The sequence below is a fragment of the Lethenteron reissneri genome, unplaced genomic scaffold (assembly GCF_015708825.2).
Source record: "Lethenteron reissneri isolate LAM-NWPU_2019-01 unplaced genomic scaffold, ASM1570882v1 scaffold_1639, whole genome shotgun sequence".
Lineage (NCBI taxonomy): Eukaryota > Metazoa > Chordata > Hyperoartia > Petromyzontiformes > Petromyzontidae > Lethenteron > Lethenteron reissneri.
In genome coordinates, this window is record NW_026891376.1 from 2,911,059 (window position 1) to 2,936,042 (window position 24,984).

General features: G+C 44.1%; 2 protein-coding genes across 2 annotated transcripts in view; both read left to right on the forward strand.

Moving 5' to 3' along the window:
- Window positions 1–5,701, forward strand: part of LOC133363067 (zinc finger protein 208-like) — a 49,735-nt gene extending 44,034 nt beyond the window's left edge. Inside the window, exon 8 of the mRNA XM_061582077.1 lies at window positions 1,966–5,701. Coding sequence (XP_061438061.1) covers window positions 1,966–3,489 — 1,524 coding nt within the window. The 3' untranslated portion in view covers window positions 3,490–5,701. The remainder of the gene's footprint in view (window positions 1–1,965) is intronic.
- Window positions 5,702–6,304: 603 nt separating this feature from the next.
- Window positions 6,305–24,984, forward strand: part of LOC133363068 (uncharacterized) — a 32,604-nt gene continuing 13,924 nt past the window's right edge. Inside the window, exons 1-7 of the mRNA XM_061582078.1 lie at window positions 6,305–6,467; window positions 8,764–8,818; window positions 10,081–11,693; window positions 18,587–18,674; window positions 19,938–21,032; window positions 22,767–23,327; window positions 24,071–24,101. Coding sequence (XP_061438062.1) covers window positions 10,121–11,693; window positions 18,587–18,674; window positions 19,938–21,032; window positions 22,767–23,327; window positions 24,071–24,101 — 3,348 coding nt within the window. The 5' untranslated portion in view covers window positions 6,305–6,467; window positions 8,764–8,818; window positions 10,081–10,120. The remainder of the gene's footprint in view (window positions 6,468–8,763; window positions 8,819–10,080; window positions 11,694–18,586; window positions 18,675–19,937; window positions 21,033–22,766; window positions 23,328–24,070; window positions 24,102–24,984) is intronic.

Sequence of the window (24,984 nt, forward strand, 5' to 3'; positions counted from 1 at the left end):
GGGAAACACGCAAACTCAGCCATGTTGATTTGATCCTGAATTATTTGGTGGAGTGAGGATGCATTGAAAACGTTTTGGTTTTGCCATGTTTGTTTTTTGTAGTACACAGTTAGCCTGATAACTTTAATCTAAATTGTCCTATGGCTGTTTTTGTTGACTTGCATCCCACTGGGATTTTCTGCATACAGCGTTGAAATGCGGTGTTTTTTCTGCTGTTTTTTCCTGGATTTTGTTGTTGCGTGTAGGCACTTTAAGATGTTTCTTGTTCACGTTTTTGTTTGTTGCGTTTGCACCTGAGTCAAGAGCCGCATGGCTCATGGGGTTATCTATATATAAAAGGGAAATTTGTGAATGTGTATTTGTTCGAAATGTTTAGCATACTTTCCGACATGCAACAAACTTAAAATTTGGCATGTGGGTACCTTCTAGACTGTACACAATGCAAAAAGTATACAAATGGGGGGGGGGGGGGGGCGCAATAATGGATATATTTTGCACGGCAAGTGAGCCGGTGACCTCACGTCTGTGATGTCACCCGCATGCGGCAGCGTCACGCAGTGTACATTCTGACGTTACGCATTCCCCACCCCCCATCCTCCGCGTAGGCCGTGGATTCATTCAAGACAAGAATCCAAGTCTCGGGCGAAGCCAGGTAGTAAAGTGAGTACCTAATTAATGAAACTGAAACATTAATACTGAGCAGATGAAGGTGTGTGGCCAGGCATGGTTCTGGACACGCCACCACCTGTTTAACGCGGCAGTGTGTGGCAGTGTCAAATTTGTGTTTGCAGTAAAGTCTATTAACTCTATTGAATACGGAGGATATATGAAAACAATGGTTTATGTTTTTTGTTTTCATCTGGAACTCTTTATGAGAATGGAAGCAGTCAGGAAGTTGACACAGCACACATACAGCTGACGTTAGATCTGTTCATCCCAGCATTCAAGGAAATCGGAGCCTGGCTTCACACCTCTAATTTTCAATTAAACATGAATTTATGCATAACACAAGTAGTATTATTTTCAACACCCTTTGCTATGTCAGCTGAATTTAGCTCTCATGAATATTCATTTTGTAGCCAGACAGCCAAAATTGTGTGCTTGGAGTTTTAGGTTAACATTCATTTTGAAGATACGAGGGCTTCCAGGAATGTTTATGACCATTTGCCCTCTCATAGTGCGCCATAACAGCCCGTGTGATGAATTTCGGTAACTTTTTAACTCTATCATGAATATATGAATACATATAGACATGTTAGTCATGTGTGACTGTGTTTATATATACTCTTTGGTTCTTTCGGTAAAGTCACATAGGTAGAAATAAAATAAGTAATATTTTTAAAAACTCTTTTAAAAACACGCTTTAATGAAATGTACTAGTAATGAAAGAACTCCACGACTTCCAGGAAGTGGCCCCGAGGCTTGCCATAACGTAAGCGACCGTGGTCAATTACAGCCAACGTCAGTTTACCGTGGACAATTAGACCCAAGCCGAAACATAACATGTAAAAAATATTGTTTAAAAGAAAATGTTAATGATAGAATATAGTATCGTCATCAGTATGGCATAAGTATACTAAGTTTGCAGTCGATACCACATTGGGAAGTGGGTTAAAATGTAGTTAGAAGATTTCAGGATACAACAATGACAAAAATGACAACAACAGACAGAGCGAGTTAAATGAAAGCGTGTATTAAAATAAATCACAGCAGACATCTCAGCTATCGCGATTTCACCCGAAGACGAACGCTTGTGTTGCATTCGAAACATCGTCATTTATGTTATTTTTACCTACGTGACTTTACCGAAAGAACCATAGAGTATGTATTCATGCAGTCATGAAAGCTTCAAATCAAGATTGTGTACATATATATATGCGTATATTCATTCTTCTGTGCCTCGATACTGACTTGTAGATGTTATTTTCTGTCTGCAGCTGTCGCTTCCTCTGACGCTTCCTCTGCAGAATTGGTCTGATGGAGCACAGGCAGTCAGCGCGGCTCGGTACGGCATGGCAACAATGGGACCAGCGTGCATACAGCACGGATCGGACTGGAAGTTTGACACGGCACCAGAAAAAACACACGGGAGAGAAACCCTTCAAGTGCAATCTGTGTGAGATGGCGTTTGCACATTCATCAAATCTTCAAAGACACCAAAGAACACACACGGGAGAGAAACCCTTCAAGTGCACTCTGTGTGAGATGGCGTTTGCAGATTCATCAACTCTTCAAAGACACCAAAGAACACACACGGGAGAGAAACCCTTCAAGTGCAGTGTGTGTGGGATGGCATTTTCACAGTCACAACATCTTGCAAAACACCAGAGAACACACACAGGAGAGAAACCCTTCAAGTGCAGTGTGTGTGGGAAGGCATTTTCACAGTCATCTTATCTTGCCAAACACCAGAGAACACACACAGGAGAGAAACCCTTCAAGTGCAGTGTGTGTGGGAAGGCATTTTCACAGTCACAACATCTTGCAAAACACCAGAGAACACACACAGGAGAGAAACCCTTCAAGTGCAGTGTGCGTGGGAAGGCATTTTCACAGTCATCTGATCTTGCAAAACACCAGAGAACACACACAGGAGAGAAACCCTTCAAGTGCAGTGTGTGTGGGAAGGCATTTTCACAGTCATCTGATCTTGCAATACACCAGAGAACACACACAGGAGAGAAACCCTTGAAGTGCAGTGTGTGTCGGAAGGCATTTTCACAGTCACATAATCTTGCACGACACCAGAGAACACACACAGGAGAGAAACCCTTCAAGTGCAGTGTGTGTGGGAAGGCATTTTCACAGTGGTATCTTGCAAAACACCATAGAACATACACAAGAGAGAAACCCTTCAAGTGCAGTGTGTGTGGGAAGGCATTTTCAAAGTCACGTGATCTTGCAACACACCATAGAACACACACAGAGAAACCCTTCAAGTGCAGTGTGTGTGGGAAGGCATTTTCACAGTCGCCTATTCTTGCAAAACACCAGAGAACACACACAGGAGAGAAACCCTTCAGGTGCACTCTGTGCGGGAAGGCGTTTGCACGGTCACAACATCTTCAAGAACACCAGAGAACACAGAATCATCAGAAAATCCACAAGGAGTGGAGTCTGAAATCAGCTTGTGAAAGTCAAAGTTCCGTAAGGAGCCCATCCCTCATGAAACAAGTACCGGAAGAAAATCCCAGCTTGGGCACTTTTAAAGGTATCAAGGTGGAATTTGAAGAGGTGATTGTGAAATGTGAAGAGGTGATTGTGAAATGTGAAGAGGTGACGGTGAAGAGCGAAGAAGTGAAGGTAAAATGTGAAGATGAAGATTCGACTCCAAAATGGGACCTTCACATCGATGGAGGCAACGTGAAGCAGGAGGGGCATTCTGACTGTGAGGCAGAGCGAGGCAACTCACAGCAGTTTGTGGAAGTGGAGGTGTGGGTGGACTTCCTAGACAATACAAAGTCAAATGGAGATCCGTTAGATGTGTAAGCTTGAGACGATGTCACTCCCGATACATGCACCTTTGTCACAGGCCTTTAATAAAAATAACGTGAAGTAGAACATTGAAATCTTAGGTTCAACCTGCAGTGTAAGAGCGGCCAGTCATGGTGGATCTGTTGGTTGGGTAGATATCTCACCAGGAGCCTCAGTGATTCACACTGAACCCTATTGCAGCCTTCATCTGGCTCTGTGAGCCTCAGTGATTCACACTGAAGCCTGTGGGAACCTCAGTCTGGATCTGTGAGCCTCAGTGATTCACACTGAAGCCTATGGGAGCCTTAGTCTGGCTCTGTGAGCCTCAGTGATTCACACTGAAGCCTATTGGAGCCTTCGTCTGACTCTGTGAGCCTCGGTGATTAACACTGAAGCCTATGGGAGCCTGAGTCTGGCTTTGTGAGCCTCAGTAATTAACACTGAACGCGATGGATGGGAGCCAGTGACATGGGGTGAGGTTAGTGGCTGTGGAGGCACCGGGGGCGTGGCCTCACCGAGGGGGGGTGTGTCTGACACGCCCCCCCTCAGGCAGATGTGATAGCTGCCTACCCTGGTGCTTTTTCATTGCAGTTTCATGACGAGACCAGCGAGCCTACGTATCTTTATACACATACAGTAGAACCTCTGGTCATGAACGCTTCTGACCACGACCAAATTGGGTTCCATCCAAAACATTGACATTTTTGAATCTGGTCACGAACACATACTCGGGTGGCGATCAAACAGGGTCGCGGCCGATTTCCCTCTGCCGCGCCATTTTTGTTGAATTACACAAAGCGTAACAGTTATGTATATAACTTTTGCTATATAAAATTGCTAGTAAGATATAAATTGTGTGAGTGTAGTCATACCCCTCCCCCCTCATTCAAGCCATAATTTAGAGAGCGAAAGCGCCAAGTACGTAAATCGCTAACATAAGAACCTGTTAATCTCTTCTCGCATCATTCATACGATGATGCGGTGAAGTTAACGTTCATACTATAATACGGTGAATGCTTCCAAAAACATTACTGTACCCAAATATTACCGTTAACTTTCAATAGAAACATGAATTGCTCATACGAATATTCTCTTTCTCAGAATCGACTGACTGATGTAGCAGACGAAACAGTCATCTTGAACAATTCTAAACCTTGACGCGGAAATGTTAGTTTTCTCTGTTCAAGGATTTCTCAGTGTTATGCAATGTTTTTACATTTAGTTTTCTATTACACTAAATTCTAAAGCATAATTAACCATTGTGCTTAAAAATATTTAAAAAACTATATACAGTTCGTAGGATTAATCGTATTTACATACAATCCAATGGGGAAATTAGGTTCGAATCACGACTAAATCGGGTTGCGACCAAAGTTATGGAACGAATTATGGTCGTGACAAGAGGTTCTACTGTACTTGAACTAAGTTACCCGGACTATGGAAGGCGAGGACATATAATGAAGGGGTCTACAAACATTCCATTGGTGACATGCTGAGATGGCAACAGGCAAGCCCTTAGTGCCCGCGTTCCATCCAGTGTCTGAGGGGTTGCGCAATCAGAGGGGAGGCTGAGCGCGTCGCTGCCTCACCCCTCGTCTCGCCCTGTACTTGCAGCGAAGCACCGCAAATTTGGAGATTTTGACTATAAGTATGTAAAAAACTTTTTTTAAAAACACGCTTTTATTAAATGTACGAGTAATGGAAGAACTCCACGACTCTAGGAAGTGGCCCCGAAGTTTGCCATAACGTAAGGGACGGTAGACAATTACATCCAACGTCAGTTGACCGTGGGAACAATTAGACCCAAGCCAAAACATAACATGTAAAAAAGATTGTTTAAACATTTTTTATTTAATGATAGAATATAGTATTGTCATCAGTTTGGCATAAGTACAGTGAGGGAAAAAAGTATTTGATCCCCTGCTGATTTTGTGCGTTTGCCCATCGTGGACAATTAGACCCAAGCCGAAACATAACATATGAAAAAGAATGTTTACAAATATATACACATTTATTAAAAAGTATTTAATTAAGTAGAACCAACGTGACTTTCCCGAAAAAAACAAAGTATGAATCCTTGCAGTCACGAAAGCTTAAAATCTAGAATTAAGCAGAACGTTTTGTCTATACTCTATATGTATTTAAAGTTGTGCATTTTGATGTGATGTGACATTTCTCAAACCCCCGCCCCCCTGGTCTCCTTTCTAATAAATCTTTTCTCCTACAACATCAGAGTGCAGCGCCACATTAAATAGCACTACAATGACAATAGTTTAAAGCGATTTGAAGCGTGTTTTATATATTTGGGGGGGAGGGGGGCAGAGCTTTGTGACGTCATATTTGAGGGGGTCTGACTTTTTGTGACGAGGGGGGGAGGGGGGTCAAAAATCGGCCAAAATCACGTGACGTCATTTATGAACGGCCCCAATACGCAAAACTTGAACTCTGATCCCCGTTCTCTGACGTCACCACTAAGCATTACCTCATCGGTGTGAAACGCCAGGGGGGGCGGTGCGCCTCGTTAGTGACGTCATGTCACCCCTGCTTGTTCACCGCCAATATCTGTTCCGGTATAGTCCTTATTTGGGCAAAGCTACGCCCAGTGACTGGCGGCTCATTAACATAATCTACGAACTAAGCTTTGGTGACTGCAGGAATTGCTCATTGGTTATTTCGGTAAAGAAATTAAATAAAAAATAAAATTAACATAATATATTCGTTAAAAGCCGTCGCGAATTTGTTTTTATTGCGACGGGTTCAGCACCCACGCCCCATCATCCCTCGACGCGTTACTTTACCGAAAGAGCCAATGAGTGTACAACGAGTTGAGTCATTCCTGCAGTTGACGAAAGCTTCAATTCTCGAATAAGTTATTCAGTTACCCAGCCCCGCTCGTTGGGGGCGTGTCTTGTACCCCGGAAGTGAATATTACGTCACATCCTGCTGCCGCCGTAACGTAGCGAGGTAACGAGAAGCTGCCGTTGAAATCCGAGGTGAGAGATTTTCATCGTGGTGGTTGTTGTTGTTTACCAAGGTAGAGCCTCTCTCTCTCTCGTAGGGATGTCAATTGAGTCGCAGCGAGAATGGGAATCCATGTCAAGGTTGGGACGTTACAACGCGGGGCCGAGCCACGCGGGGCCGAGCCTCCTGTCCTCGCCTGAAGGCCTTTGTTTGAATTATTTCGCTTAAACTTGATCTGGAAGGTTTCGTGACGGCAGCAGCAATAAAATAAATGAAGAAACAACCAATTGAATGTATTTTGTTTCATTTATTTTAGTTGCTTATTCATAATATAATTATTTTTTATTAAAACTAATATTTTTTTATTAAAAATATTTTTAATAAAAAACATTTAATACATTTTTTATTTTAGTCGTTGTTTCATTTTTTACCTACGTGACTTTGCCGAAAAAAAACTAAAATAATTATCTCGGTTAAACTTGATCTGGAGCTTTCGTGAGTGCAGGGATTCATACTCTTTGGTTCTTTCGGTAAAGTCACGTAGAAAGAAAACATTAATTAAGTAATAGCGTACGACGTTTCCTTTGCAACACGAGCAATCACCATCAGGTACAAATGAATGAGAAAGCAAAGCTTGTAAACTTAGAACTATATTCTTTGGTTCTTTCGGTAAAGTTACGTAGGTATAAAATAAACTTAGAACGACAATGCAATACAACACAACACAGCGAGTCGGCTAACATAACAGTCAACACCCCACCTGGTTTATTAACGTTCTTCCGAAGATTGCTAAATTTGAGAGAGAGAACTAAACACAGACACACACGAGACACACAAGCAGAGAGAGATAACACAGACACAGAGAGACACATAAGCAGAGAGATAACAGAGAGAGAGAGACACACACACATAGGCACACAGAGCGAGACACACATAGGCACACAGAGAGAGAGAGACACCACAGAGACGCACAGAGAACACACACGTAGGTACACAGAGAGAGATAACACGAAGACAGAGACACACACATAGGCGCACAGAGAGAGTCACAATGAGAAAGAGAGACACACATAGGCACACAGAGATAACAAAGAGACAGAGAGAGACACACATAGACACACACACATAGGCACACAGAGGGAGACACACACACATAGGCACACAGAGGGAGACACACATGGACACAGAGAGAGACGGAGAGAGAGAGAGAGACACACAAAGGCACACAGAGAGAGACATACACATAGGTACACAGAGACACACACATAGGCACAGAGAGAGAGCTAACACAGACACAGAGACACACACATAGACATACACAGAAACAACACCTGTGTTAAGGCCTTAAATAGAGAGAGAAGCTTTCGTGACTGCAGGAAATACTACAAGACGAGGACACTTTCGGTTTTTATTTTATGTAACCAGGCCAAGCCTGCTTGAGCTGCTATACCGCTCTTATGATTTGAAGTTTTCGTGAGTGCAGGAATCCATACTCCCTTGGTTCTTTCGGGAGAGTCACATAGGTAGAAAATAAAATAAATCACGACGTTTCGGGCACAACACAAGCGTCCGCTCTTGTTTTCAGAAGCGACCTACCCACACAACAAAGGTGGGCTTTGTCAAAGTGTGGAAATGACTATCGGTCAAAGGCTCTAAACGCGTGCTGATATTCACTCTTAAATGTGGAGGGGGATCTGGAGGAAAATCTACGCCACCACAGAGAGAGAGGGAAACACGCAAACTCAGCCATGTTGATTTGATCCTGAATTATTTGGTGGAGTGAGGATGCATTGAAAACGTTTTGGTTTTGCCATGTTTGTTTTTTGTAGTACACAGTTAGCCTGATAACTTTAATCTAAATTGTCCTATGGCTGTTTTTGTTGACTTGCATCCCACTGGGATTTTCTGCATACAGCGTTGAAATGCGGTGTTTTTTCTGCTGTTTTTTCCTGGATTTTGTTGTTGCGTGTAGGCACTTTAAGATGTTTCTTGTTCACGTTTTTGTTTGTTGCGTTTGCACCTGAGTCAAGAGCCGCATGGCTCATGGGGTTATCTATATATAAAAGGGAAATTTGTGAATGTGTATTTGTTCGAAATGTTTAGCATACTTTCCGACATGCAACAAACTTAAAATTTGGCATGTGGGTACCTTCTAGACTGTACACAATGCAAAAAGTATACAAATGGGGGGGGGGGGCGCAATAATGGATATATTTTGCACGGCAAGTGAGCCGGTGACCTCATGTCTGTGATGTCACCCGCATGCGGCAGCGTCACGCAGTGTGCATTCTGACGTTACGCATTCCCCACCCCCCATCCTCCGCGTAGGCCGTGGATTCATTCAAGACAAGAATCCAAGTCTCGGGCGAAGCCAGGTAGTAAAGTGAGTACCTAATTAATGAAACTGAAACATTAATACTGAGCAGATGAAGGTGTGTGGCCAGGCATGGTTCTGGACACGCCACCACCTTTTTAACGCGGCAGTGTGTGGCAGTGTCAAGTTTGTGTTTGCAGTAAAGTCTATTAACTCTATTGAACACGAGGATATATGAAAACAATGGTTTATGTTTTTTGTTTTCATCTGGAACTCTTTATGAGAATGGAAGCAGTCAGGAAGTTGACACAGCACACATACAGCTGACGTTAGATCTGTTCATCCCAGCATTCAAGGAAATCTGAGCCTGGCTTCACACCTCTAATTTGCAATTAAACATAAATTAATGCATAACACAAGTAGTATTATTTTCAACACCCTTTGCTATTTCAGCTGAATTTAGCTCTTATAAATATTCATTTTGTAGCCAGACAGCCAAAATTGTGTGCTTGGAGTTTTAGGTTAACATTCATTTTGAAGATACGAGGGCTTCCAGGAATGTTTATGACCATTTGCCCTTTCATAGTGCGCCATAACAGCCCGTGTGATGAATTTGGGTAACTTTTTAACTCTATCATGAACATATGAATACATATAGACGTGTTAGTCATGTGTGACTGTGTTTATATATACTCTTTGGTTCTTTCTGTAAAGTCACGTAGGTAGAAATAAAATAAGTAATATTTTTAAAAACGCTTTTAAAAACACGCTTTAATGAAATGTACTAGTAATGGAAGAACTCCACGACTCCAGGAAGTGGCCCCGAGGCTTGCCATAACGTAAGCGACCGTGGTCAATTACAGCCAACCTCAGTTTACCGTGGACAATTAGACCCAAGCCGAAACATAACATGTAAAAAATATTGTTTTAAAGAAAATGTTAATGATAGAATATAGTATTGTCATCAGTATGGCATAAGTATACAAAGTTTGCAGGCAATACCACATTGGGAAGTGGGTTAAATAGGAGTTACAAGATTTGAGGATACAACAATGACAACAACAGACAGTGAGTTAAATGAAAGCGTTTATTAAAATAAATCACAGCAGACATCTCAGCTATCGCGATTTCACCCGAAGACGAACGCTTGTGTTGCATTCGAAACATCGTCATTTATGTTATTTTTACCTACGTGACTTTACCGAAAGAACCATAGAGTATGTATTCATGCAGTCATGAAAGCTTCAAATCAAGATTGTGTGCATATATATGCGTATATTCATTCTTCTGTGCCTCGATACTGACTTGTAGATGGTATTTTCTGTCTGCAGCTGTCGCTTCCTCTGACGCTTCCTCTGCAGAATTGGTCTGATGGAGCACAGGCAGTCAGCGCGGCTCGGTACGGCAAGGCAACAATGGGACCAGCGTGCATACAGCACGGATCGGACTGGAAGTTTGACACGGCATCAGAAAAAACACACGGGAGAAAAATCCTTCAAGTGCACAATGTGTGAGATGGCGTTTGCACATTCATCAACTCTTCAAAGACACCAGAGAAAACACACGGGAGAAAAACCCTTCAAGTGCACTCTGTGTGAGATGGCGTTTGCACATTCATCAACTCTTCAAAGACACCAGAGAAAACACACGGGAGAGAAACCCTTGAAGTGCAGTGTATGTGGGAAGGCATTTTCACAGTCACAACATCTTGCAAAACACCAGAGAACACACACAGGAGAGAAACCCTTCAAGTGCAGTGTGTGTGGGAAGGCATTTTCACGGTCATCTGATCTTACAAAACACCAGAGAACACACACAGGAGAGAAACCCTTCAAGTGCAGTGTGTGTGGGAAGGCATTTTCACATTCACACCATCTTGCACGACACCAGAGAACACACACAGGAGAGAAACCCTTCAAGTGCAGTGTTTGTGGGAAGGCATTTTCACAGTCATGGGATCTTGCAAAACACCAGAGAACACACACAGGAGAGAAACCCTTCAAGTGCAGTGTGTGCGGGAAGGCATTTTCACAGTCAAACCATCTTGCAAAACACCAGAGAACACACACAGGAGAGAAACCCTTCAAGTGCAGTGTGTGCGGGAAGGCATTTTCACAGTCAAACCATCTTGCAAAACACCAGAGAACACACACACGAGTGAAACTTTTCAAATGCAGTGTGTGTGGAATGGCGTGTGCAGGTTCAGAAAATTGTCAAATACACCAGAGAACACACACAGGAGAGAAATCCTTCAAGTGCAGTGTGTGTGGGAAGGCATTTTCACAGTCATCTGATCTTGCAATACACCAGAGAACACACACAGGACAGAAACCCTTGAAGTTCAGTGTGTGTCGGAAGGCATTTTCACAGTCACATAATCTTGCACGACACCAGAGAGCACACACAGGACAGAAACTCTTCAAGTGCAGTGTGTGTGGGAAGGCATTTTCACATTCATCTGATCTTACAAAACACCAGAGAACACACACAGGATTGAAACTTTTCAAGTGCACTCTGTGCGGGAAGGCGTTTGCACGGTCACAAGGTCTTCAAGAACACCAGAGAACACAGAAGCATCAGAAAAACTACAAGGAGTGGAGTCTGAAATCAGCTTGTGAAAGTCAAAGTGCTCTAAGGAGCCCATCCCTCATGAAACAAGTACCGGAAGAAAATCCCAGCTTGGGCACTTTTAAAGGTATCAAGGCGAAATTTGAAGATGTGATTGTGAAATGTGAAGAGGTGGCGGTGAAGAGCGAAGAAGTGAAGGTAAAATGTGAAGATGAAGATTCGACTCCAAAATGGGACCTTCACATCGATGGAGGCAACGTGAAGCAGGAGGGGAATTCTGACTGTGAGGCAGAGCGAGGCAACTCACAGCAGTTTGTGGAAGTGGAGGTGTGGGTGGACTTCCTAGACAATATAAAGTCAAATGGAGACCCGGTAGATGTGTAAGCTTGAGACGATGTCGCTGCCAATAGATGCACCTTTGTCACAAGCTTTTAATGAAAATAAAGTGAAGTAGAACATTGAAATCTTAGGTTCAACCTGCAGGGTAAGAGCGGCCAGTCTTGGCGGATCTGTTGGTTGGGTAGATATCTCACCAGGAGCATCAGTGATTCACACTGAACCCTTTTGCAGCCTTCATCTGGCTCTGTTTACTGAAATGTACTGTCCGAGCTGCCCCCTTCCCCCATCCCAACTCCCCTCCTTCCACATGTCCCGCCCCTGGGCGTGTTTCCCCGAGGCTTGCCTTGACGTAAGGGACCGTGGTGATTTACAGGCACCGTCAGTTGAGCGTGGACAATTAGAGCCGTTAAAAAGATTTTAAAAAATATATATTTTTTAATGATAGAAGATAGTATTGTCATCAATATGACACACCTATACGACGTTTGCATTCAATACATTGGGAATACGGTTGAAATTGAGTTACAAGATTTTTGGATACAACACATACAGTAAGTTAAATAAAAGCGTGTAAAATGTAAAAAAATATTTGTTTTGGATTTTTTAAATGATATAATATCGTGTTGTCATCAGTATTACATAGCTAGCTATACCAAGTTTGCAGTCCATAGCACATTGGGAAGTGTGTAAAATTTGAGTTACAAGATTTCGTTTTTGAGGATACAACAGACGAAGTGAGTTAAATAAAAGCGTGTAAAAAATTAATCCGTAAAAACAAAGTTTTTCACTAAATCCTTTTAATGCGTGGCATCGGTTTTATTTTATTATTCATTTCTGTTTTTCTTGAGTAAGAGTTTCATTTTTATCACATTGGTATTTTAAATTAAATATAAGGAAAGTCGTATATAAGCACTAGCTGTACTACCCGGCTTTGCCCGGGACTTGGATCCACCACGCCCGGCCGCCTTTGTCTCCCCAGTGGCGATGTTCATACGCCACACCAGTTACTCGTTTTGAGGCTGAGTCGACCTAGGGGAGGCCCAGGACCGGTTCAAATAATCGTCACCGGTGGTGTCCGTGAGCGGGAATGGAACTCGGGTCGCCGGGTTCGTAGCACGGCGCGCTAAGCACGACACTACAATGCGTGACTCTTCCGTTGTAGGGTTTTAGTGAGGCGCGCCGATCCGTTGTAGGATTTGTGTGAGGCGTACCGATCCGTTGTAGGATTTGTGTGAGGCGCGCCGATCCGTTGTAGGGTTTTAGTGAGGCGCGCCGATCCGCTGGAGGGTTTTAGTGAGGCGCGCCGATCCGTTGTAGGGTTTTAGTGAGGCGCGCCGATCCCCCGCGCTACAATAATACTGTGTAATCGCTATAATTTTATTATCTACCGACCCAATAATAGTAATTGCACACATTGGGGTGGCGGGGGAGTGAAGAGGACTTGAAAGTGTGATGAATTGACCTCAGAGTCGCGTGGTGGGTGGTGAGGCCTAGTACCAAGCAGAGCCTCCGGCCTCGCCCAAATTGCTCACCCGGCTGAGGCTGGGTACGGGTGCCGTTCCCCCCCCCCGCGCTACAATAATACTGTGTAATCGCTATAATTTTATAATGTACCGACCCTATAATAATAATTCCACACATTGTGGTGGGGGGGGGGAGTGAAGAGGACGTGAAACTTTGATGAATTTACCTCAGAGTCGCGTGTTAATGCGTGCGCCTATTTTTAACGAGAATTAAAAATGGCGTCCACCCCGCGGCGAATGCGTCGCTACCCGTTGCCAGGGGCAACCGCCGGCCAATGAAACTGCGTATGGTCCGGCAACACACAGACAGACAGACAGATTCACGATTTTATATATATAGATTATAAGGTTTTCAGTTTTTGAATGATTGTTTATATTGTACATTTTTGTTGTTTTTTTGAATAATTTTTTATGTTTAGGAAAAATGATTGTGTTAGTGAATTTTTTTTGTCCTAAAAAGTGGAAAATTTTGGAAAATTTTTTTTACGAAAATAAATTGTCATGCACAACGAGTCTGTGTGCAAAATGTCAGCTCGATTGGATCACGGGAAGTGGGTTAAAAAACGACCGAAAGATTTGCACGGTCGTAAGCGCGCAAGCAAGCAAGTGAACTTAATATAAAGGATTTAAAAATGATTGCAATCATCTTCTTGGTCCTTTCGGTAAAGTCACGTAGAAGGGAAATAATAAAAATAAAATAATTTTCACGACGTTTCGGCCACAACGCAAGCAGGTCTGTCACCTGAGGACGGCTGCTTGCGTTGTGGCCGAAATGTAAGAATTTTAGTTTATAATGTTTAATTTTTATTATTTTATTATTTCCCTTCTATGTGACTTTACCGAAAGAACCAAGAAGATGAATCCCTGCAGTCACGAAAGCTTTAAATCGAAAATGATTGGAATCGTACAGAAATGACAACACCCAATTTCAAAGCAGATGCTGTCCACCCTTCTGAAACGCCCTGTAATTTACGAGTTTTGAATAATTGTAACCAAACACAATTAACCAGACACGTGAATTTGTGAACCTTATCTGCAACGTGTGTCGAGACCTTTAATCTGTGTAATCGGCCACGTGTGTGTGTGTACATACAAAGACAATGATCCCCCCCCCCCGGTATAGCCTTCACAGACTATTGTGGCAAGTGCTGTTAGCGGGTGGCAATGTTCGCACACCGCACCGGGTACGCATTTGAGGCTGACTCGATGTAGGGGCGGCTCAGGACCGGTTAAAAAAAATCGCCACTGGTTATGGGGGCCATCCATAAATGACGTCACGCGATTTTGGACGATTTTTGACCTTCCCACCCGCGTCACACGGCGTCACTGAAAGTCAAACCCCCCTCAAATATGACGTCACACAGCTCTGCCCCCCCCCCCCAAATAATATTAAACATGCTTCAACTCGCTTTAAACTATCGTCATTGTAGTGCGTATTTAATGTGGCGCTGCACTCTGATGTAGGAGAAAACTTTTATTAAAAAGTCTTTAACTAAGTAGAACGTCATTGGAACCTCATTTGCCAGTAAAAATACGATAATTGTTTTTTTACCCTTCTATCTGGCAACAAAACTGACACCTTTTTACAAGGAGTCATGTTTGCATAGACCACAATACCTTCAGTCATAATGCAAACAAAAAACATAACTCTGATAATGTATGCACTGTCCTTGAAGTTGATTGGTCCACACCCCAGACAGCTTTCCTTTGAGCCTAGTCTCACATGGGTTGGACCAGATGACGCCAAAAGGCGCACATCTCAAAGACAATGCACCATCAGAGTATGAGAGCTCGGGGTAAGCATTTACACCATTGGAACCTCATTTTCCAGTAAAAATTATGATAAATGGTTTTACCCTTCTTGTTGCCAGATAGAAGGTTAAAAAACCAAGGAAAGCTGTCTCGGGTGTGGACCAATCAACTTCAAGGACAGTGCAAATTATCAGAGTTATATTTTTGTTTTCATTATGACTGCAGGTATTGTGGTCTATGCAAACATGACTTCTTGTAAAAAGGTGTCAGTTGCGCATTTTGATGTCACGTCACATTCCTCAACCCCCACCCCCCCTCGTCACACATCGTCACAAATGTCTAACCCCCCCCCCATAGGTGCGTGACGTCATTTATGGACAGGCCCTTTCCAAAGCCTCCTTTTTAATAAATGTTCTCTCCTTCAACATCAGAGTGCAGCGCCACATTTAATACGCACTACAATGACAATAGTTTAAAGCGATTTGAAGGTAGTTTTTTTTTGGGGGGGGGTTGGGGGGCAGAGCTTTGTGACGTCATATTTGAGGGGGGTCTGACTTTGTGACGCTGTGTGACGAGGGGGGGGGTCAAAAATCGGCCAAAATCGCGTGACGTCATTTATAGACGGTCCCGATACGCAAAACTTGAACTCTGACCCCGCTCTCTGACGTCACCACTAAGCATTACCTCATCGGTGTGAAACGCCAGGGGGGGCGGTGCGCCTCGCTAGTGACGTCATGTCACCCCTGCTTGGTCACCGCCGATCTCTCTTCCGGTACAATCCTTATTTGGACAGAGCTACGCCCAGTGACTGGCGTCTCATTAACATAATCTAGGATCTAAGCGTTGATGACTGCAGGAATTGCTCATTGGTTATTTCGGTAAAGAAATGAAATAAAATTAACATAATATATTCGTTAAAAGCCGTCGCGAGTTTGTTTTTTATTGCGACGGGTTCAGCACCCACGCCCCATCATCTCTCGACACGTGACTTTACCGAAAGAGCCAATGAGTGTACAACGAGTTGAGTGATTCCTGCAGTTGACGAAAGCTTCAATTCTCGAATAAGTTATTCAGTTACCCAGCCCCGCTCGTTGGGGGCGTGTCTTGTACCCCGGAAGTGAATATTACGTCACATCCTGCTGCCGCCATAACGTAGCGAGGTAACGAGAAGCTGCCGATGAAATCCGAGGTGAGAGATGTTGATCGTGGTGGTTGTGGTGGTGGTCTTTCTCGTAGGGATGTCAATTGAGTCGCAGCGAGTATGGGAATCCATGTCCAGGTTGGGACATTACAACGCGGGGCCTAGCCACGCGGGGCCTCGCCTCCTGCCCTCGCCTGAAGGCCTTTGTTTGAATTATCTCGCTTCAACTTGATCTGGAAGCTTTCGTGACGGCAGCAGAAATACAATAAATGAAGAAACAACCAATTTAATTTAGTTTTATCATTTATTTTAGTTGTTTTTTCATAATATTTTTATAATACAAATTCTTTTTTTCATAAAAAATGAAAAAACAACTAAATGTATTTTTTTTAGAGATACACACATAGGCACACAGAGAGATAAAACAGACAGAGAGGCACACGTAAATTTCGATTTAAAGCTTTCGTGACTGCAGGGATTCATCTTCTTGGTTCTTTCGGTAAAGTCACGTAGAAGGGAAGTAATAAAAAGAACCTGTGGACGGCTGCTTGCGTTGTGGCCGAAACGTCGTGAGAATTATTTTATGTTTTGTTTTTATTATTTTATTACTTCCCTTCTACGTGACTTTACCGAAAGAACCTAGAAGAGGCACACATAGGCACACTGAGAGAGACACATAGGCACACAGACACAGAGACACACACATAGGCGCACACATAATCAACACCTCTGTGACAAGGCCTTAAATAGAGAGAGAAGGCGGCTGAGAGAGAGGGGGGGTAGAGAAATGAGCATGGCAATGAGAGATTTGGAGCTTTCGTGACTGCAGGAAATTCTACAACACGAGGACACTTTCGGTTTTTATTTTATGTAACCAGGCCAAGCCCACTTGAGCTGCTGTACCGCTCTTATGATTTGAAGCTTTCGTGAGTGCAGGAATCCATACTCTTTGTTTTTTTCGGTAAAGTCATGTAGGAAGAAAAAATAAGTAATAGCATACGACGTTTCCTTTGCAACACGAGCAATCACCATCAGGTACAAATGAATGAGAAAGCAAAGCTTTAAATCGAAATTTAAAGCAAAGCTTGTAAACTTGAACTATACTCTTTGGTTTTTTCGGTAAAGTTATGTAGGTATAAAATTAAATAAACTTATAACTACAATGCAATACAACACAGAGAGTCGGCTAAGATAACAGTCAACTCCCCACCTGGTTTATTAACGTTCTTCCAAAGATTGATACATTTGAGAGAGAGAACTAAACACAGACACGGAGACACACAGACACATACACACAAGCAGAGAGAGATAACACAGACACACAGAGAGAGACACATAAGCAGAGAGATAACACAGAGAGAGAGACACACACACAGACACAGAGAGAAAGCACAGACAGAGAAAGACACACACATAGGCACACAGAGCGAGACACACATAGGCACACAGAGAGAGATAACACAGACACCGAGACACACAGAGACACACACACATAGGCACACACAGAAACAACACCTGTGTTGAGGCCTTAAATAGAGAGAGAAGGGGGCTGAGAGAAGGGGGTGGGTAGAGAAATGAGCATGGCAATGAGAGATTTGGAGCTTTCGTGACTGCAGGAAATACTACAACACGAGGACACTTTCGGTTTTTATTTTATGTAACCAGGCCAAGCCCGCTTGAGCTGCTATACCCCTCTTATGATCGTGAGTGCAGGAATCCATACTCTTTGGTTCTTTCGGTAGAGTCACATAGGTAGAAAATAAAATAAATCACGACGTTTCGGGTGCAACACAAACGTCCGCTCTTGTTTTCAGAAGCGACCTGCCCACACAACACAAAGGTGGGCTTTGTCAACGTGTGGAAATGACTATCGGTCAACGGCTCTAAACTCGTGCTGATGTTCACTCTTAAATGTGGAGGGGCATCCGGAGGAAAATCCACGCCACCACGGAGAGAGAGGGAGACACGCAAACTCGGTTATGTTGATTTCATCCTCAATTATTTGGTGGAGTGAGGAAGCATTGAAAACGTTTTGGTTTAGCCATGTTTGTTTGTGGTAGTACAGAGTTAGCCTGATAACTTTAATCTAAATTGTCTTATGGTTGTTTTTGTTGACTTGCATCCCACTGGGATTTTTGCACACAGCGTTGAAATACGGTGTTTTTTCTACTGTTTTTAACTGGATTTTTCTGTTGCGTGTAGTCACTTTAAGATGTTTCTTGTTCATGTTTTTGTTTGTTGCAGTTGCCCCCGAGTCAAGAGCCGCATGGCTCACGGGGTTATCTATATATAAAAGGGAAATTTGTGAATGTGTCTGTTCGAAATGTTTAGCATACGTTCCGACATGCAACAAACTTTAAATTTGGTATGTGGGTAGCTTCCAGATTGTACACAATGCAAAAAGTATAAAAAATTACTTTTGCATTTGGGGGAGGTGGGGGCGCAATAATGGATATATTTTGCACGGCAAGTGAACGGTGACCTCACGTCTGTGATGTCACCCGCATGCGGCAGCGTCTGCTGACATCACGCACCCCCCACCCTCCGCGGAGGCCATGGATTCTTTAAAGACAAGAATCCAAGTCTCGGGCGAAGCCATGAAGTAAAGCTAAGACCTAACAAATGAAACTGAAACATTAATACTGAGCAGATGAAGGTGTGTGGCCAGGCATGGTTCTGGACACATGCCACCACCTGTTTAACACGGCAGTGTGTGGCAGTGTCAAGTTTGTGTTTGCAGTAAAGTCTTTTAACACTAATGAACACGGAGGTTATATGAAAACAATGGTTTCTTTTTTGTTTTCATCTGCAACTCTTTATGATAATGGGAGCAGTCAGGAAATTGACACAGCACACATGCAGCTGACGTTAGATCTGTTCATCCCAGCATTCAAGGAAATCTGAGCCTGGCTTCACACCTCTTCAGTTGCGATTGAACATGAATTTATGCACAACACAAGTAGTAGTATTTTCAACATCCTTTGCTATGTGAGCTGAATTTAGCTCTCATAAATATTCATTTTGTAGCCAGACAGCCAAAATTGTGTGCTTGGAGTTTTGGGTTAACATTCATTTTGAAGATACGAGGGCTTCCAGGAATGTGTATGACCATTTGCCCTCTCATTGTGCTCTATAACAGCCCGTGTGATGAATTTGGGAAACTTTTTAACTCTCATGAATATATGAAAACGTATAGAAATGTTAGTCATGTGTGACTGTGTTTATATATACTCTTTGGTTCTTTCGGTAAAGTCACGTAGGTAGAAATAAATGAAGTAATATTTTTTTAAACACGCTTTTATGAAATGTACTACTAGTAATGGAAGAACTCCACGACTCCAGGGAGTGGCCACGAGGCTTGCCGTAACATAAGCGACCGTGCTCAATTATAGCCAACGTCAGTTTACCGTGGACAATTAGACCCAAGCCGAAACATAACATGTAAAAAATATTGCTTAAAAGAAAATGTTAATGATAGAATATAGTATTGTCATCAGTATGGCATAAGTATACCAATTTTGCAGTCGATACCACATTGGGAAGTGGGTTAAAATGGAGTTACAAGATTTGAGGATACAACAATGACAACAACAACAGAGAGAGTGAGTTAAATTAAAGCGTGTATTAAAATAAATCACAGCAGACATATCAGCTATCGCGATTTCACCCGAAGACGAACGCTTGTGTTGCATTCGAAACATCGTCATTTATGTTATTTTTACCTACGTGACTTTACCGAAAGAACCATAGAGTATGTATTCATGCAGTCATGAAAGCTTCAAATCAAGATTGTGTGCATATATATGCGTATATTCATTCTTCTGTGCCTCGATACTGACTTGTAGATGGTATTTTCTGTCTGCAGCTGTCGCTTCAAAGACACCAAAGAACACACGGGAGAGAAACCCTTCAAGTGCAGTGTGTGTGGGAAGGCATTTTCACAGTCATCTGATCTTGCAAAACACCAGAGAACACACACAGGAGAGAAACCCTTCAAGTGCAGTGTTTGTGGGAAGGCATTTTCACATTCACCTAATCTTGCAAAACACCAGAGAACACACACACGAGTGAAACTTTTCAAGTGCAGTGTGTGTGGAATGGCGTTTTCAGGTCCAGAAAATTGTCAAATACACCAGAGAACACACACAGGAGAGAAACCCTTCAAGTGCAGTGTGTGTGGGAAGGCATTTTCACAGTCATCTGATCTTGCAATACACCAGAAAACACACATAGGAGAGAAAACCTTGAAGTGCAGTGTGTGTCGGAAGGCATTTTCACTGTCACATAATCTTGCACGACACCAGAGAACACACACAGGACAGAAACTCTTCAAGTGCAGTGTGTGTGGGAAGGCATTTTCACAGTGGGATCTTGCAAAACACCATAGAACACACACAAGAGAAAAACCCTTCAAGTGCAGTGTGTGTGGGAAGGCATTTTCAAAGTCACGTGATCTTGCAACACACCATAGAACACACACAGGACAGAAACCCTTCAAGTGCAGTGTGTGTGGGAAGGCATTTTCACAGTCGCCTAATCTTGCAAAACACCAGAGAACACAGAAGCATCATAAAATCCACAAGGAGTGGAGTCTGAAATCAGCTTGTGAAAGTCAAAGTACCGTAAGGAGCCCATCCCTCATGAAACAAGTACCGGAAGAAAATCCCAGCTTGGGCACTTTTAAAGGTATCAAGGTGGAATTTGAAGAGGTGATTGTGAAATGTGAAGAGGTGATTGTGAAATGTGAAGAGGTGACGGTGAAGAAAAAAGAAGTGAAGGTAAAATGTGAAGATGAAGATTCGACTCCAAAATGGGACCTTCACATCGATGGAGGCAACGTGAAGCAGGAGGGGAATTCTGACTGTGAGGCAGAGCGAGGCAACTCGCAGCAGTTTGTGGAAGTGGAGGTGTGGGTGGACTTCCTAGACAATACAGAGTCAAATGGAGATCCGTTAGATGTGTAAGCTTGAGACGATGTCACTCCCGATAGATACACCTTTGTCACAGGCCTTTAATAAAAACAATGTGAAGTAGAACATTGAAATCCTAGGTTCAACCTGCAGGGTATGGTTGGGTAGAAATCTCACTAGGAGCCTCAGTGATTCACACTGAACCCTATTTCAGCCTTCATCTGGCTCTGTGAGCCTTAGTGATTCACACTGAAGCCTATGGGAGCCTTAGTCTGGATCTGTGAGCCTCAGTGATTCACACTGAAGCCTATGGGAGCCTTAGTCTGGCTCTGTGAGCCTCAGTGATTCGCACTGAAGCCTATTGGAGCCTTAGTCTGGCTCTGTGAGCCTCAGTGATTCACACTGAAGCCTATTGGAGCCTTAATCTGGATCTGTGAGCCTCAGTGATTCACACTGAAGCCTATGGGAGCCTTAGTCTGGCTCTGTGAGCCTCAGTGATTCACACTGAAGCCTATTGGAGCCTTAGTTTGGCTTTGTGAGCCTCGGTAATTAACACTGAACGTAATGGATGGGAGCCAGTGACATGGGGTGAGGTCAGTGGCTGGGGAGGCACCGGGGGCGTGGCCTCTGACACGCCCCCCCTCAGTGAGGCAGATGTGATATCTGCCTCCCCTGGTGCTTTTTCATTGCAGTTTCATGACGAGACCACCGAGCCTACGTATCTTTATACACATACAGTAGAACCTCTGGTCACGAACGCTTCTGACCACGACCAAATTGGGTTCCGACCAAAACATTTACAACATTTTTTAATCTGGTCACGAACATAAACTCTGGTGACGATCAAACACGGCCGGGGCCAATTTCCCCTTCCGCGCCATTTTTGTTGTTGAATTACACAAAGCGTAACAGTTATGTATATCACTTTTGCTATCTAAAATTCCTAGTAAGATATACATTTTGTGAATGTAGTCATACCCCTCCCCCCTCATTCAAGCCATAATTTAGAGAGCGAAAGCGCTGAGTACGTAAATCGCTAACATAACCCGTTAATCTCGTTTTGCATCATTCATATGATGCGGTGAAGTAAACATTCATACGATATTACGGTGAATGCTTTCAAAAACAATACTGTACCCAAATATTACTGTTAACTTACTTTCAATAAAAATGTAATGCGAGCGTAAATGGGAAGGCCGGATGTGACGATCCGAGAGGGAGGAGTCAGGGTCACGTGGGTGAGAGGTTATAGGAGGGACCCCGGAAGAGATATGGGCAGTCGAGGGAGTGAAGAGGCGAGACCACGTTGGGTGGCCGCCGTGCCATCAGCCGCGAGGCTGATAGGGCTTGGCACCCCGCCAGCTAGCGGTGTGCGGAGAGAGAGCGGAGTGTGCGGGGCGCACAGGGCGTGCGAGGTTGCACGGTGCTAATAGAGTGGCTAGCGGGACCTTGCAGGTAGCACGGGGCTAGCGGAGGGCTAGCGGAGCATGCGAGGTTGCACGGGCAGCAGAGTGGCTGCAGAGTGTTCGGGAGCACACGGAGCAGCGGGGTGGCTGCAGAGTGCGTGGGGCGTGAAGAGAGACGACGCTGGGCCGAGGAGGAGGCCAGCGGGGTGCGCAGGAGAAAAATATAAATAAAGGACCAACGAAGAGTGACATCGTGTGAAGGAGTCCTTTATTACATTGGAGTCAGAAGTGGACTTTTTCAAGGCTAAATAACATCGAGGAAGAGGGCCGAGAACTTGAAAAAGTGTAACCCACTTGTTACGTCTTTCGACGACGAAGAAACGGCCGCCGGCGCACGTCCTCCAGCGGCCACGTGGTGGTCCAACTTGAATCGCTGCGGGCCGTTCTGCTGGGTTTTTTCACCCTGGTGGCGCCGGCGACGAGGCCGGATCGGCCACGCGGCAGGCCTGAAAGCGGTGAGCCTTCGAGTGGGGCTGAGCCGTCCGCCATTTTGGCCTGGCCCACGCTTCCCGTCCTCTCCGACACGCGGCAGGGCGCCGCCATCTTGGGTGTGGTCGGGGAGGAACGGCGGGAAGCCACCATCTTGTCGTCGCCGCGGCGGGAAGCCACCGCCATCTTCAATATTGCGGCGGAGAGGCGGCCGTGCGCTGCCATCTTGGAGGCGCCGTGTGGTGTGCAGCCTGCTGCTGAGCTGCTGTTTTGCGGGGAGGAGCCGCGAGGAGAGGACGCCGACGCTGCTGCTGCTGGGGCGGGAGCACTCCCGTCCTGGCTCGTGTGCGAGACACCGGAGCAGTCAAGGGAGGACGCCGCACTCAGCGTTCGAGTTCTGCGAGGCGTTTCAAGTTGCCACCCTGCCGTCCTCTGCTCGCTGCAGCCCGGGTGAGTCGTAACGATATGCTCCCAGCCCTAACACACACCTCACCCATCTAGCGTGTGCCGGGGGGGCGATTGTCATGTTTTGAGCGTACAGAGCGCGGTTCGGGCCGTGTGTGTGTGTGTTGACGATGGACGCGCTATCTGTTTGTTTGCTCAGTGTCAAATAGTGTGTGTGCGTTGTGGCGTGGAGTTGTTATCTTGATGGCGAAGTTAATTATTAATTCGGTTGTGTCGTGTATCCCGCGCTGTACCATCCCGTGGGTTGCCGTGTGCGACGTGGTTAATTGAAAAAAAAATATTTGGGTGTTGTTACTGCATGGTACGACTGAGTTAATGGTGTGTCTGCCTGCAGCTCTGCTTGCTATTGTGCATGAATTTACGCTTGTGATCGCGATATGGTGACTGCATGTGCTGTATACACTGTTCTGTACGGATACGGAGTGCGGTGCATTGGTTGACCATTGGGTTCGGGAAAGTTATTAATTGTGCGTACCTGTTAGGAAATTGTTCAAAATTCGGGGGGGACCCAAAAATTTGGTCGTATGAGTGTTCATGCACACGAGATTGCTTGTGTGTTAAAGCAAATTGCGAGTGTTGAGAGATGGGGCCGTAAATTGCCGCCAAGTGGCGTCGCTCATTTTGTTGATTGCATGCGGCCAGGGGTTGCATTGCGAGTTGGTGTGTGTAAGCAAAGTGTCTTGGTCAAATATGGGTAAAAATTCCCCCGATAAGACTGCTGTGCGCAGCGAGCTGCGGCTGTGCGTCCTATCGTTGGGGGTTGTTGTTGTATCTATGCCCTGTTTTCCGTTATTAATATTAAGAATCATTAAGAAAAAAAAAAATTTCCTATATATATTTTTAAAATTTAACAATGAAAACAACTCACTTCTCACAAGCACACCAGGAATCTATGAAACATGAAGCGCCATTAAAACGATAAGAATTCGGTCACAGAGAGGTCATAGACATCCAGATGGACAAAAAGATTGATGGACTAACCTCCCAAGACATCTGGAGATGTACAGATAAGGTGCAGAGTAAAGAATAATAACGGTTGCAACTCGCGTTTTTTTTTTACGTTTTCCTTACCGAAAAGTAGAAACTTAACAAAAAGAAGTAACCAACAAACAATAGGGGCTTTTTATTAGTAATTCCCTTATATTACTCGTACTCACCGCATACATATTATTTAGAATTATATGTTTCCTATTTACATGACCTTCCTAAAAACTAAAGAGTACAAATTCCAAAAAGCTTAACTGAAACATAGTTACACTTAACCTCAGGACATTAAAAAAAATAACTCAGAATAAAACACCAATCCCTGGAGAACTAAAATTGGCGAAACCCTCAAAATAATGATGTAACGAGGATCATTACGAATATTCATTAAACATAGACGAATGATTACCACGATACTAAGACCGAAGGAATCCATAAGATATCTCAAGAATAAATGTAACACACAGGACCACATAAATGTATTGCAAAAATCTCCTCGACCACCTTTGTCTTCCAGCGGGGTGTGGCCTCTGAATGACCCACGCGGGGCAAGCAAGAAGGGAGCAAAAGGTCACAAGGGGGGGAGTTCGTGCTAACATTCCGAGAACATATGTTTTTTTTCTGTTTGTTTTCTCTCGCAAGAGACACGGAGAGAGGA